General features: G+C 51.2%; 1 protein-coding gene across 1 annotated transcript; it reads left to right on the plus strand.

Annotated features, from left to right (window-relative positions):
• Nucleotides 1-1,696: 1,696 nt before the first annotated feature.
• LOC137142539 (butyrophilin subfamily 1 member A1-like) lies at nucleotides 1,697-11,086 on the plus strand. The gene is made up of 9 exons (XM_067531953.1): nucleotides 1,697-1,856; nucleotides 3,746-3,871; nucleotides 4,528-4,869; nucleotides 6,441-6,722; nucleotides 7,749-7,868; nucleotides 8,253-8,273; nucleotides 8,978-8,998; nucleotides 9,095-9,121; nucleotides 9,543-11,086. The coding sequence occupies exons 2-9, from the start codon at nucleotides 3,790-3,792 to the stop codon at nucleotides 10,052-10,054; spliced, it is 1,407 nt and encodes a 468-aa protein (XP_067388054.1). The 5' UTR covers nucleotides 1,697-1,856; nucleotides 3,746-3,789; the 3' UTR covers nucleotides 10,055-11,086.
• Nucleotides 11,087-13,534: the final 2,448 nt, after the last annotated feature.

Consider the following 13,534-nt stretch of genomic DNA (forward strand, 5'->3'; position numbering starts at 1 on the left):
CTTGCCAACGCTTGACAATGAGTGGGGCGAGCGGTAGGGTGGGAGTGCGACTGTTTCCCTGCAAGCCCCGGGGGACCCGGGTATCCCAGAGCAGGGGGCCGCTCCCCGCTTTCCCTCACCCCGCGGCTGTGCGCACACCAGCCCGGAGCTACCCAAACGGCCGGGAGAGATCTCGCCCCCCGCCCCGCCCAGAGCTGGGGCCAGGCTGGCAGAGGTCTCCACACCTGGACGCCCAGACGCAGCTGGGAGGGGACGGCAGAGACCCCCCTGCACGCCCCAGAGGGGCCTCGCCCAGCCAAACCTGCCAGACGGCAGAGCACAGCCCAGGGCAAGGAGAAGGCTCCAGCCACGAGGGCGCAGCAGCGGCGCAATCCCCAGGGTCGCTCCGCTGGAGTCAATGGGGCCAGATCCCAGCGGGCGTCAATGGGGCCAGATCCCAGCGGGCGTCAATGGGGCCAGATCCCAGCTGGCATCAATGGGGCCAGATCCCAGCGGGTGTCAATGGGGCCAGATCCCAGCTGGCGTCAATGGGGCCAGATCACCCACTGTTGAAAAGCAGCAGTGCCCAAGTGTTTAACTTGCACTGAAATCCCCAGGGGTGAGGCACGTGTCTGCTTAGGACAATCGCACAGGGCGCTTGTCTGCATCAGGAGGCGCCCAAATACCTTTAAAATCCAGCAGTTCATGGCTCTTTATCTCCAGTCTTCATCGGGACATGGAGATCATTCGCTTGTCGGCTGAGATTTGAGGCAGGCGTTGCCTCTCACTGCGTGTCTGTGCAGCGCCGTGCACGAGGGGGCGCTGATCTCAGTCCCCGTGTGTCTGTGCAGCGCCTGGCGGGAGGGGCCCTGATCTGGGTTGGGACGTTAGGGATTTCTGTAACACGCACACTGACAGCCAGCCTGGCTTTAGCAAACCTAGCTGAGTAAAATGCAGCCCTTCACTCCAGGGGAGATGGTCCCAGTCCCTGCGGGGGCACAAGGCTGGGCACCAGGACTCCTGGGTTCTCTCCCTGGCTGTGGGACGGGAGTGGGGTCCCGCGAGTGAGAGCAGGAGAGGCCTCACGGCTCTGGGTTTTGGTGACAGCCGGAGCTGTCGGTGCTTATCTGGCTCCCTTCACTGTGGTACCCAAGCATCTCTCCCACATTGATGGGTTCACCCACAACACACCCTGTGGGGCCGCACGGAGAGCTCAGGGACCCGGCCCCAGGGGACCCAGGCCGTGGGGAACAGAGACTCATAATGTCGGGATAGAGCCACACCGGGGCAGCAGAGGATAAAGAAAGAAAGCAGAAGCCACGTAGTTTAACCAGAGGGGACTCTGCCCCCCATGGCGTTACTCCAGATTTACACCGAGTGACAGGGGAATCCGCCCCACTGATCCCCATGGGGTTACTCCAGATTTACACCAGGGTGAGTGAGAGGGGAATCCGCCCCACTGATCCCCATGGGGTTACTCCAGATTTACACCAGGGTGCGTGAAAGGGGAATCGGCCCCCGTGACTCCAGTGGGTTACTCCTGATTTACACCTAAGAGGAGAGCCAACTGGGCGGGGCCTTGCGAGGCCCTGGTCGGGGGGGGGGGGGGGGGTTCGGCCCCGCCCCCGGTCTGCTGCTCCTTGCCCTACAGGCTCTGCAGGAGCACGTGTGTGACGTGAAATCCTGCCGCGCCAGACTGCAGGGGCGCGGAGCGGAGGGCAACTAACCGGGCTGAGCCGGGGGCCCGGAGCAGGACGGGGCCGCTGCAGAACGGACTCGTCCCCCGAGCCCGGCCTGGCTGGGTGCGGCGGGGAGTTTGAGCCTGTCCCCACCCCGCACTGGGGGGATCAGCTCCATTGCACGGCCAGGGGCTGCAGGTACCGAGGGGAACTCCGGGGTCAGTCCTGATCCTGTCTGTGTAAATTCCCTACTCCCCTCTGCCTGTCTGTGCGTCCCATACACCCGTCTGTCTGTCTGTCTGTGCGTCCCATACACCCTGACCCCTCTGTGTGTCCCATACACCCGTCTGTCTGTCTGTCTGTCTGTGCGTCCCATACACCCTGACCCCTCTGTGTGTCCCATACACCCGTCTGTCTGTCTGTCTGTGCGTCCCATACACCCTGACCCCTCTGTGTGTCCCATACACCCCTCTGTCTGTCTGTGCGTCCCTTACACCCTGAGCCCCCTGTCTGTGCATCCCATACACCTTGACCCCTGTGTGTCCCGTACGCCTGTCTGTCTGTGCGTCCTTGACCCCTCTGTCTGTCTTTGTGTACCATACAACTGTCTGTGCATCCTATATACCCTGTTGTCTTTCTGCACATCCCCGTACCAACCCGTCTGTCTGTCTGTGCATTCCTATATCTACCCCCTTCTGTTATTTTCGGTTATTTTCTATACAAACGCCTCAGTTTGTTAAGGTAAAATATTTGATTTCAGCCTTATTTCAGGTAGTTTCATTTAGAGTGTCATATTGTATATTAAATGTAATATTATATAATGTTATATTTATTATGATATAACATATTATGTTCAATATTATATTGACTATTATATAAATGCATTTTCTATTTATTATATTAAAGTACTATATAGGCTCAGAAGGATTAGATTTTTATCTGTAAATATCAGGAAATGTTGATTTCATCGAACACACACACACTGATGAAAAGATATTTCCCTTGATACTGCAAATTTATAGATAGGCAAAATAAGAAAAATATGTCTTGAGAACTTATTTAAATATGTTTACTTTGTATATTTTCATGAGATGTTAACAGTTTGTGTTTTAACAGTTATAAAGTTGTAACTTTTTAAATCTCAGTGCCTACTGTCATTCATAAATTCCCACCACTGTGAAAATTAAAATAAATAAAACTAGAAAAAAATGTTTAAGCCCATGATTTTGCACAGCTGTAAAAACTTAAATCGATTAGACCTGAGAGAAAAGCTTAAACGAGACTTTGATTTTATCCTCTGAAATTATTTAAAAAAAAAAAAATCGAATTCTCCCATGCCTACATATTTGTTATTTGATTATATATATTATATCCATTAATAGATAAGTATATTATATATATTATTAAATACTGTGCATTATATATTATTCAATAATATATATTTTATTTAAGACTTTAATATGCTATAGAAGTCCCAGTGAAATTTATTGAAATGCTGAATTTCAAAGGAAACATTTTGCCCTCATTGAAATGAAGAAATGAGTCATTTTGACTTTTCCCCTGTAAAATGCTGTCAAAAGTTGACATGTTCCCGCAAAATATTTCAATTATGATGAAACTGCTTTTTTGGCTGGAAAAGCTTCCCCTCAAACTTCCCACCCACTCCTCCGCTTGGACCCCTGATTCCTTTCCACTCCTTTGAAATGCTCAGCCCTTAGTTCCAGACATGCTGCCTGCCTACCAGTACGGCCCAACATCCACCATCATGTCCGGAGGTCGGGGGAGGAGGGGCGGCTTGACCCCTGAGGCCTTCAGCGCTTATAGCAGGAGCCTCATTTGCTGGAGCTGAAGGAGTAGCTCCTCCAGGGGGCAGCCATAGCAGGCTATTATCCTATTCCATGGAGCGGATCCCAAATGGACACACACTCCATCCTTGTGTGGGATCCCCGTGCAGTCACTTGACCTGGGATAAACCGTCCCTCCTGGTATTTTCCCCCACAAGGGTTGTCTCCACTGGCACAGGGAGGGAGTTTTTGGGTGAGCAGCTGTTCCCCTTCTCATCCTTTGTCTCCTTGGCTTCCCCATAGTTTGTCCTGTCCAGCCCTGAGGCCAGGGAGAGCGGCTTTGCCAGATGCTGGGAGTCCGTTGTCTCTGCTCCAATGCTGCCACGCTCTCAGCCATCCTCCTCCTGCACGTTCAGGCTGCAGCGGCCGGTAAGGAGGGTTCTGTCCTTACCGGTGCTTGGCGGTTGCGGGGCCCCAGCCGATTGTCACGGGGGTGTCTGGGGACAGTCTGGGGTGTCTGCACTGGAGGGTCGGGGTGAGTGTGCAGGGTCTAGGCCTCACTCATATGCACAGCAACGCATGAGAGACAGAGTCACCGTCCATCCATCCATCTAGCCCCATACACACCATCCCTTCCTTTCTTTCTCATACTCATCTCTCCATCCTTCCATATATACATCTCTCCCCCCACCCACCCATCTGTCCCCCACATCCATTACCCCATCCACCCTTCCTCCATCCATCCACCCACACATCCATCCTTCCCCATATACACCCCTTCATCATCCAGCCAGCCACCCCCCCAACACAACCTTCCATCCATCCAACCACACATCCATCCTTCCTTTCCCATACACACCCTCCAACCCAGTCTCCACACACACACACCCATCCTTCCTCCCTGCCTTCTGCCCCACCCTTCCCCCTCACTCACAGCTCTCCCTGAGCCCACCCCCTCCTGGATCTGCTGGGGGTCTCTGGGTTGGGTGGTTCGGCTGGGAAGGGGTCTGGGGTGTGTGAGAGGCGAAGCCGCTTCCTGCCGCTCCCCTCTGACCCCAGGATTGTCTCTCTGGCTCTTTCCCCAGTGAGTTTCCAGGTGCTGGCTCCGGCCGGCCCCCTCTCCGCACCGCTGGGGGGCACCGTGGTGCTGCCCTGCCACCTTTCCCCCGCGCTCAGTGCCCAGGCCATGCAGGTGAAATGGAGCCGGCCCCAACTGGGCCAGGACGTCCATGTCTACCGGCCGGATGGGAGCGAGGTGCAGGGCGCGAGGTACCGGGGCAGGACCGAGCTCCTGCGGGACGGGATGCAGAGCGGCAGTGTGGCCCTGCGCCTCTGGAACCTCACCCTGTGGGACGAAGGGCGCTACCTCTGTGACTTCCAGTCCGACGCCTACTTCAGCGACGCCGCCTTGGAGCTCCACGTGACGAGTGAGTGACCCCAGGACGGGGAGAGGCGGGCATCAGCCCGGGGGGACCAGCCAGTGCAGCCTGCTGCAATCCGAGGCTAGAAAACCTCCCCCAGTGACTCCTCTGTCCAGCCCAATTTTCCTAACTGAGCCAGAGCAGAGGCTGTGTGTAACAACCCCAAGGGATGTGGGATCCACCATGGCCCGACAGAGCCTCTCCCCATAGAGGCTCCCCTGCCATGACAGGCATTTGTCCCCTATTTCCAGTCTGAATGTATCAGCTCCTGCTCCCAGCCGCTTCTCCCCACTTAGCCCCCTGTAAGAGAAGTGTTGTACAACAGGGGAGGTAACTGTTCCACTCTCTGTGGAACTGGGCAGGCATCAGCTGGAGACCTGGGTTCAGTTCAGCCTGCCATGCTTTAGCAAAAACGTGGATCATCTGGGGAGAGTCCAGAAGAGAGCAACAAAATGACAACCTCCCCTGCGAGGAAAGTTTGGAAGAACTGGGCATGTTTGGTCTTCAGAGGAGAAGGGGAACCTGATAAGTCTCCAAATACGTTAGTATGTTGCCAAGAAGACAGGGATCAATTATTCCCTGTGGCCACTGAAGATGTAAAGGGTTTAATCTGCAGCCAAGGAGATTTAGGTGCGATAGCAGGAAGAACGTTGGAAGTCTCAGGGTAGGTAAGCTCTGCAATAGATGCTGAGGGAGGTTGTGGAATCACCATCACTGGAGGTTTGTAAGAACAGGCTGGACAAACCCGTCAGGGACGGTCGAGGTTTACTTGGTCCTTCCTCAGTCCAGGGGGCTGGACTTGATGACTTCTCAAGATAGAATCATAGAATCACAGAGTTGGAAGGGACCTCAGGAGGTCATCTAGTCCCACCCCCTGCTCAGAGCAGGACCAACCTCAACTAAATAATCCCAGCGAGGGCTTTGTCAAGCCACAGCTTTAAAAACCTCTAAAGATGGAGATTCCACCACGTCCCTAGGTAACCCATTCCAGTGCTTCACCACCCTCCTAGGGAAAAACTTTTTCCTAATGTCCAACCTAGACCTCCCCCCCTGCAACTTGAGACCGTTGCTCCTAGTTCTGTCATCCGCCACCACCGAGAACAGCCTAGTTCCATCCTCCCTGGAACCCCCTTTCGGTAGTTAAAGGCTGCTATCAAATCCCCCCTCATTCTTTTCTTCTGCAGACTAAACAAGCCTAGATCCCTCAGCCTCTCCTCATACGTCTTGTGCTCCAGCCCCCTAATCATTTTTGTTGCCCTCCGCTGGACTCTCTCCAACTTGTCCACATCCTTTTTGTAGTGGGGGGCCCAAAACTGGACACAATACTCCAAATGCGGCCTCACCAATGCCGAATAGAGGGGAATAATCACTTCCCGCGATCTGCTGGCAATGCTCCTACTGATCCCTCCCAGCCCTGCATTTCTGTGCTTCGAACTCCTCTCCTTACCTTCTGTTGGGTAAACGAACTTAACTGGGGTGAGCGAGAGGGGAACCAAGCCTGTGTGTGACCATGAGGGCTCCGGAAATGAGGATAGCATGAAATAAAGGGAGAATTCAGGTAGATTTCTCTCCCCCAGGCTCCGGCTCGGACCCCCACCTCCACGTTGGTATGTACAAGGGCACGGGGATCCGGGTCATGTGTCTGTCTGCTGGGTGGTACCCGGAACCCAATGTGCTTTGGAGAAACAGCCGTGAGGAGATCCTGAATACAGAGTCCAAAGAGAAACTGCGCAGTGCCGATGGCCTATTCAACGTCTCCAGCTCTGTGGTGGTGGCTGAGAACTCGGACCCAGCACTGACCTGCATCATCAGACCTGGCTCCCCTGGCCCAGAAAAAGTATCAGCCATTCTCATCTCCGGTGAGCTGCTAATGGAACAAAGAAACACAGGCCTGGGGCCTGGCAATCTCTTATTGCATATCTGTGCAGGGCTCTGATCTCGGTCACTGTGTGTCTGTGCAGCTCCTGGAACGACAGGGTCCTGATCTCAGTTAGACTGCTGGAGCCCTGAGACCCTTGTCTATCATATTGACCACTGTTGTCTCATGGTTCCATTGTATTCCACGTCTGTCTCATCCATCTATTGTCTTGTGTCTTATTCTTAGATTGTCGGCTCCTTAGGGCTGGGACCGTCTTTTTGTTCTGTGTTTGTCCGGCACGTAGCGCAGTCGGGTCCTAGTCCAGGATTAGGGATCTTAGGTCAAACACATAATAAATAATAATAGTGGAACATGCTGATTGGAACGGCTTTAAAAACGTTCCATGGCTGATGCAGTTTCGTTGAAAGCAAACCTTTAGTGGGAACGTGTCTATTTCAACAAAACATTTGATGGGAAATAGTCAAAGCAAATCAATTTGATTTTCTCATTTTGTCTGAAAATGTCAAAATATTTAGTTCCAACATTATCATTTTGTTTAGACTTTGATTTTTTATTGGAATGTTGATACTCCACTAGATTATGGTATATTTATATATTAAATGTATAGACTGTATTTTTATGGAATAGTTTGTAACATTTTGACATTTCCAGAACCAACATGGTTTGGCATTATTGAAGTGAAATGTTCTGATGGCTCAGAATTGGATTTTTTGAAAATTTTCATTCCAACCTTTCACCCATTCATTCCAATCAGGAACACAAACAAATTTCAATATAGAAAAATTTCCCGTGGAATGTAAAGTCCATTTTCCAACCCATTTGATCGATATTTCTAAGGTTAGAAACAATGTAGGGAAAAAATATTACAAAATAACCCCTTCAGGCCCTTTATATATATGACAGAAAAGCTAAGAAGGCCCCACACCCTGTTATTAGGTTTGTTAATTATTTTGTGGGGGCAGAAGGGTCACGTGAGTTATCCTGTGTTCTTCTCTTCCTGTTGCAGATGCTTTCTTCCCCAGAGTTTCCTATTGGTGGGTTGCCCTCTCTGTGATCCTGACAATTATTTGTGTTTGCTTCCTCACCTTGGCTGCCTTCTCCCTATGGAGGATTGGCAAAGAGAAAGGTAAAGCCTCCCGTCTAACCCTTTTGGCACAAGAAAGAAAGTAATGAGATGTCCTTCGACAGATCTGGGGATCCTTGGCACTGTAGACTGTAAAGATCCTTGGCTGCTCACACAATTTGACCCTCCCTCTTTCCACCAAGGCATATTTTTCCCATTGGTGGTAATACATATTAGGAGAAGAAAGGATTAACCCTTACTTGGATGTCAAACGTTCTAATGTTTTATACCCCTTCAGTTATCGGTATTTTCTTTGTGCGTACCGCAATAGCATCTAGATTCCCCATCTGAGATCCATGTGCCTTGTGTCTAGCACAGCGCAGAGTTAGCAACTCCCTCATGGCTGGTGTCCATTGGTGAATGTGTTTCTCCTTTTTTTTTTTGCAGGCACCATGTACACCGTGCTAAGTAAGTTTCTTCTTGAGCTCTAGCCATTCCTCAGGGTTGGGCCATGCTAACTCAGCCTGGGGAATAACTCCTTTAAATCAGGCTCAATGCGGCGAAGTTTTCGGTAGCTCTGGTGAAAATGGCTTGGGTTTCACATGGGGGAAGGCGAATGCTCTAGCAAATTTGGGGCTGGTGCGTTACACGCGGAGCAGTCGTGAGTGGGTCCCCTAGGGAATCGGTCAGCCCTCCCCACCCCAGTGTGGTGTCTGGATTAGAGGCGGGCACAATTTCTGGACCGGAACTTTGTTTTCAGTGAAAAATGCAGATTCGGTGACAGCGAAATGTGTCATGAATTCATGTCCGTTTCCCCCAGTTGTTTGAGTCGGGGAAAAAAAACACAAACCAATTAAAATGCTGAAGAAAACCAAAATGTTTGGATTCAACATTCCCAAAATGATCCATGTGGATTTTTCCTTTCAGAGTTGCCTTGAATTTCACGTATCCAAACATAAGTTAAAAAATGCTCAAATCTGGAACTGACGGTTTTGTTTGGGTTGAAGATGTTCTTCTGTTGGGCCAAGGGGGCTGGGTGGTCCTGGGCTGCCCTGGGTGTCTCAGACTGCATCAGTTCTCCCGATAGGGTGGGTTTAATGCTGGGGCCAGGGGGAGAAATGGGCAGGTTGGGAACCCAAGTCCCGGCTAACATGCTCTCTTTATGTCCACAGAGAAAAGCCACGGCAGACCGAGTGAGTATGAATTTGATCTCTAATCTGTATGTTACCTAGCTAGGCAGATAACTGCCTTGGACTAACCCCTGGCCTGTTGTTCTTTTCTCATTGCAGGTTGGAAAGAAGCATTTCTCAAAGCCGGTAAATCCAAAACACAGAGTTAGGTCCACGGGTTATGGGTGGGAACCTAGGGCCAGGACTCCTGGGTTCTGTCTCCAGCTCTGGGAGGGGAGTGGGTCTAGTGGGGTATGGGTGGGCGGCTGGGAGTCCGGATTCCTGGGTTCTACTGAGGGGAGAGGGGTCTAGTAAGTTAGGGAAAATGGGTACTGGGAATCTGGACTCCTGGGTTCTATCCCTGGCTCGTGGAGCGGCATGGTTTTAGCAGGGTGCACCTTGCTCCTAGACAGATGTTTCTCCCGGATTCCCAGCTTTTGCGGATGTTTTGCTTTAAAACGTCTGATTTTCCAGCTGGAGCAATTTAAGTCTTTGAAATGAGCAAACTGCCTTCCTTGAAACTGAGATCTCTGTTTGCCTCCCCCCTTGCCTGTCTGTCTGTCTCTAGCGGACGTGACCCTGGACCCAAGAACAGCTCACCCCGGTCTGGAGCTATTTGCACATAGGAAGGGTCTAAGGAACACAAGTACCAGACAATCACTGCCTGACGGCCCGGAAAGATTCGATGTTTACTCCTGTGTGCTGGGCTCCGACGGCTACGTGTCAGGGACGCATTACTGGGACGTGGAGGTGGCTGGCGCAGAGGGCTGGGCTCTGGGCGTCACCAGGGAGTCTGCCAGCAGGAAGGGACGGTTCAATTTCTGCCCCGAGCAAGGCACCTGGGCCATCCAATTCTCCATGGGCCAGTACCGGACAGTCACTGCAGAATGGAACCCACTGCACCCGCCCCAGAGCCCTGGCACGATCCGAGTGTATCTGGATTATGAAGGAGGGGTCGTGTGCTTCTATGATGCCAACACCATAGCCCCCATCCATGCCTTCACCACCTCCTTCACGGGGAAAATCTACCCCTTCTTCTGGGTCTGGTCTGTAGGCACTTCCCTTAGACTGTGTGCCTGACGCTCCCCCAGCCAGACCTCGGCACGGGGAAACCTGCCGATGCATCACACCAGCCACCGCAACGGGGCAGCAACACCCATGTTTCGACTGTTGTGTCAGTATGGGCCGATGGCCATGCTTTATTAGCGACAGCCCATTGCTGGAAGAGAGTTGTCACCCTGTGGGAATGAAAATAAACCTGTTCTTTAAAAAAAAAAAACAGCTAAAAAACCAACCGAAACACACCCCAGAATTCTCTCACGTGCAAAGGTAACATCCCCCTGTGACAGTGGGAATTTTCTGTACAATCTTTTATGAAGCCGATGTGTGCCTCAGTTTCCCCATGTGTGGCATTTGTTACCTGTCGCTGCACAAATTCTGCCATGACCAGCCCTCGCCCCCTCTACCCACTCGGTGCTAACAGTCAACCCACGACCTGACCTAATTAGGGTATACCTATGCGATCGGCTGTGCCTTCGGCTCCCAGGTCATATATGGGAAACAAAACTTAACATCAACTAGGAAACAAAACCTATTGCATGTATCCCCCAGCCAATCTGGTGCTGGCATGAAGCTAATAAAAGGGGTCTTACCCAAGCCCGTGCTGAGATCTTTCCCGAACTACCAGCCTGATTACCTGGTCCGGAGTCTCCCACTCCCGTGTCCCCCCCACCTTCCCCCCAAGCACGAATCATTTGTTAGCCACCCAAGTTCGAGTTTTTACATTTATTATGCTGTGTCCCCTTTTTTGTCTGGATGATAAGGAGTTAACTGTCAGTCTGGGTTGCGGTTTTACATTCCTCTGCAGCTAGCTGCCTGTGTTACATTTCTCCCTGTCGGTCTGTAACTTGCAGTTAACTGTTTGTTGTCTTTTTAAAACTAGTTTGTACCTGGCAGTTAACTGTCTGTTTAAAATCATCCCGTATCTTGCAGTGAGCTATCAGTTCAAATTCAGTTTATATTGTATATTCATATTCTATTGTATTAGTCTAGAAATCGTTAAAAATCTGTATTATTCCTGTTGTTTTATAATACAATTCTTTTAGTCATTAATCGACTCATTATTGACTCTCGGGGATCATTAACCTGTGGGAACATTACCCACTGGGTGGAAAAGGGCTGTTTGTTCTCAGGGCTGGCTAAGAGACATAGGTATGGGTGTCGCCTAGCTGCCTGGGGCTTATTCCCCACATCAGTGGAGCGTCTGAGAAGACAATGGCAAATCCAGTCACCAGGACATTGCCACCTAGCGTCCAAGGGTCCAGAGGGAGATGGATTCCCCCCCGGCCCCCCCAGGGAAACTGAGCAAGAGCTGCCAACTAGAGAGCTGGGAGGGGGTGGGGATAAGATTTGGCTGATGGAAAGCGTCTGGGCTGCACCCTGGAGTCTGCCCAAAGAGGTTAGACAGAGTTTAAACAGTGGGGTGCGCCTGGCCGTGGAGGAAGAGTGACTGGCCAGCTGACCCTGTCCCAGAAACTGTTCCAATGCTGGGGGTGCTTCACGGATCCTGTGGATGGGTCATCAGCGGTGGTCAAACACCCAGTTCCCAGGCAGTCAGAGGCCTGGCTCCAAGACAGTCAGATGCCCGGGGAACAGGAGATCAAGGACCCAGCCCGCAGCAGGTCAGCTCCCACATCCTTTTTGTTTTGCTGCTCTGTCATTGTTTCAAAACTGGAGACGTTTTGAAAGGTTACAGAAGGGCAAAAGATATAGACACGCCCCCTCCCGCCGCAGCTATTCTGTGATTGTTATTTAAGTATGTGTTTGTATTGAGAGCCTGTCACAGACCAGACCCTACGATGCTAGGTACTGTCCACACACGGACAGCCCTTGCCCCAAGAGTTTGGCAAGCGAAGGCTAACCAAAGAAAGCTCTAAATCAGTCATTTAGTCTCTTACATTCAGTGGCAAGAGAAGGGGGGGAAACCTGGGGAGAAAATACCCCAAAGTCGAAAAGATTTTACAAACCCACGTGAAATCTGCAGTTCAAAATGAAAAGGGCATTGTTCCAAAATCCCCTCTGCCAGTGTGGAAGGGGGTTGGCTGTGACCCCGGACTCCATCTTATTCCTGTAAATTTCCACAAGCAGCATGGCAAAGGCCAAGGGACATAAAAGGCAGCTGCACCACAGCCATATTGTCTTCAGTCATCCTCAGTCTTCACCTACCTCTGGATCAATTACTCATCTACAACTGAAGCTGTGAGTCAAAGGACTGAGACCCATCCAGGTACTGGATGTACACCAGAAGGACTGTACAAGCCTGCAAACTCCACAATTCTTCTAGAAACCTGATACATAGCGACTTTCAAATCATTTGTATGAGTCTGATTGCTTTAATCATTTAACATTTCTCTCCTAATTTGTTTCTTTCCTTTTATAATAAGCCTTGAGTTTTAGTTACTAAAGGATTGGCTGGCAGCGTGGTATTTTGAGTAAGATCCAAACTTTTATTGATCTGGTACTGTGACTGACCCCTTGGGGTCAGGAGAACCTTTTTGGTAAAGAGCATAGAGTTATAAATAACTGTTCTCTTTACTGGACCTACTGGCTGATTGGGAGCCAGAAACCGAAATGCAGTAACGGGGGCTGTGTATGTTTTTATTTTAGCTTCTTGATAACCAGTGTGGGGGATCAGAAGCGCATTTTGTGGCTGGTTGGGAAGCCTGACTTCAGTGTCACCCACCAGTGCTGGGAGAATCTGCTCTCCTTTTGCAGCCTGCCCTGGCCTTGGCATTTGGCACGGACGGGTCACACCATCTGACTTGGGAGTGATCTGAAACCAGGCCTATTTCCCCATAAGACCGGGCCCACCAAAGGACCAGGAGGTAACAACTCCTGGGACTGGCTGCTCGCAGATGGGACAGGTCGGTGGAAACGAAAGGGGGAGATATTCAAAATGTAACATGAGGAAATAGGGTGGGGGGTGTTGCTGTTGCTTTTCCCTGTATCAGGTGCCGTTAGATTGTGGGACTCCCTGCCACCGGGTGTCAGCGGGAGATTAGCAGGGCTGGGATCCAAGACAGGCGTGGATGGTGGATAAGGAGAACACCCGGGCGGACAGGGAGTGACACTTTAGGAAATCCAGAATGGACAGACAGAGACGCTCTCTCACGCTGGGGGGTGAGGAGGAAGGAATTATCCCACAGGAGTGGGTTATTCATCAAATGGGGATTTACGCGTGCAACTACACAGCTTGTGCTATTGGAAACTGGATACCAGGTTGGCTTGGCCCGCTGATCTCTAGTGGTGGGGTGAGAGCCGGGTTCGGCTGGGCCCTTGGGTCTGCTCTGGAGAGGTGGAGGAGTGAGATACCCAGCTGGCAGGGCCCACTGATCTAAGCTGGGGCCAGCGGTACCCTGCGGGATGCGCCCGTGGGAGTTGCCAACAGTCTCTTATTACAAGGGACGCCCCTTATTTCTTCTTCTCCTACAACAAGATCAGGAGTTGCTGCAAAAAGCGGGAAGGAATCCCCCTGGCGAATGGAAGGGAGTTTATTATTAA

The sequence above is a fragment of the Emydura macquarii genome, unplaced genomic scaffold (genome assembly GCF_026122565.2).
Source record: "Emydura macquarii macquarii isolate MOO-44397 ecotype Brisbane River unplaced genomic scaffold, CSIRO-AGI_Emac_v2 contig_3231, whole genome shotgun sequence".
In the NCBI taxonomy this organism is placed as follows: domain Eukaryota; kingdom Metazoa; phylum Chordata; order Testudines; family Chelidae; genus Emydura; species Emydura macquarii.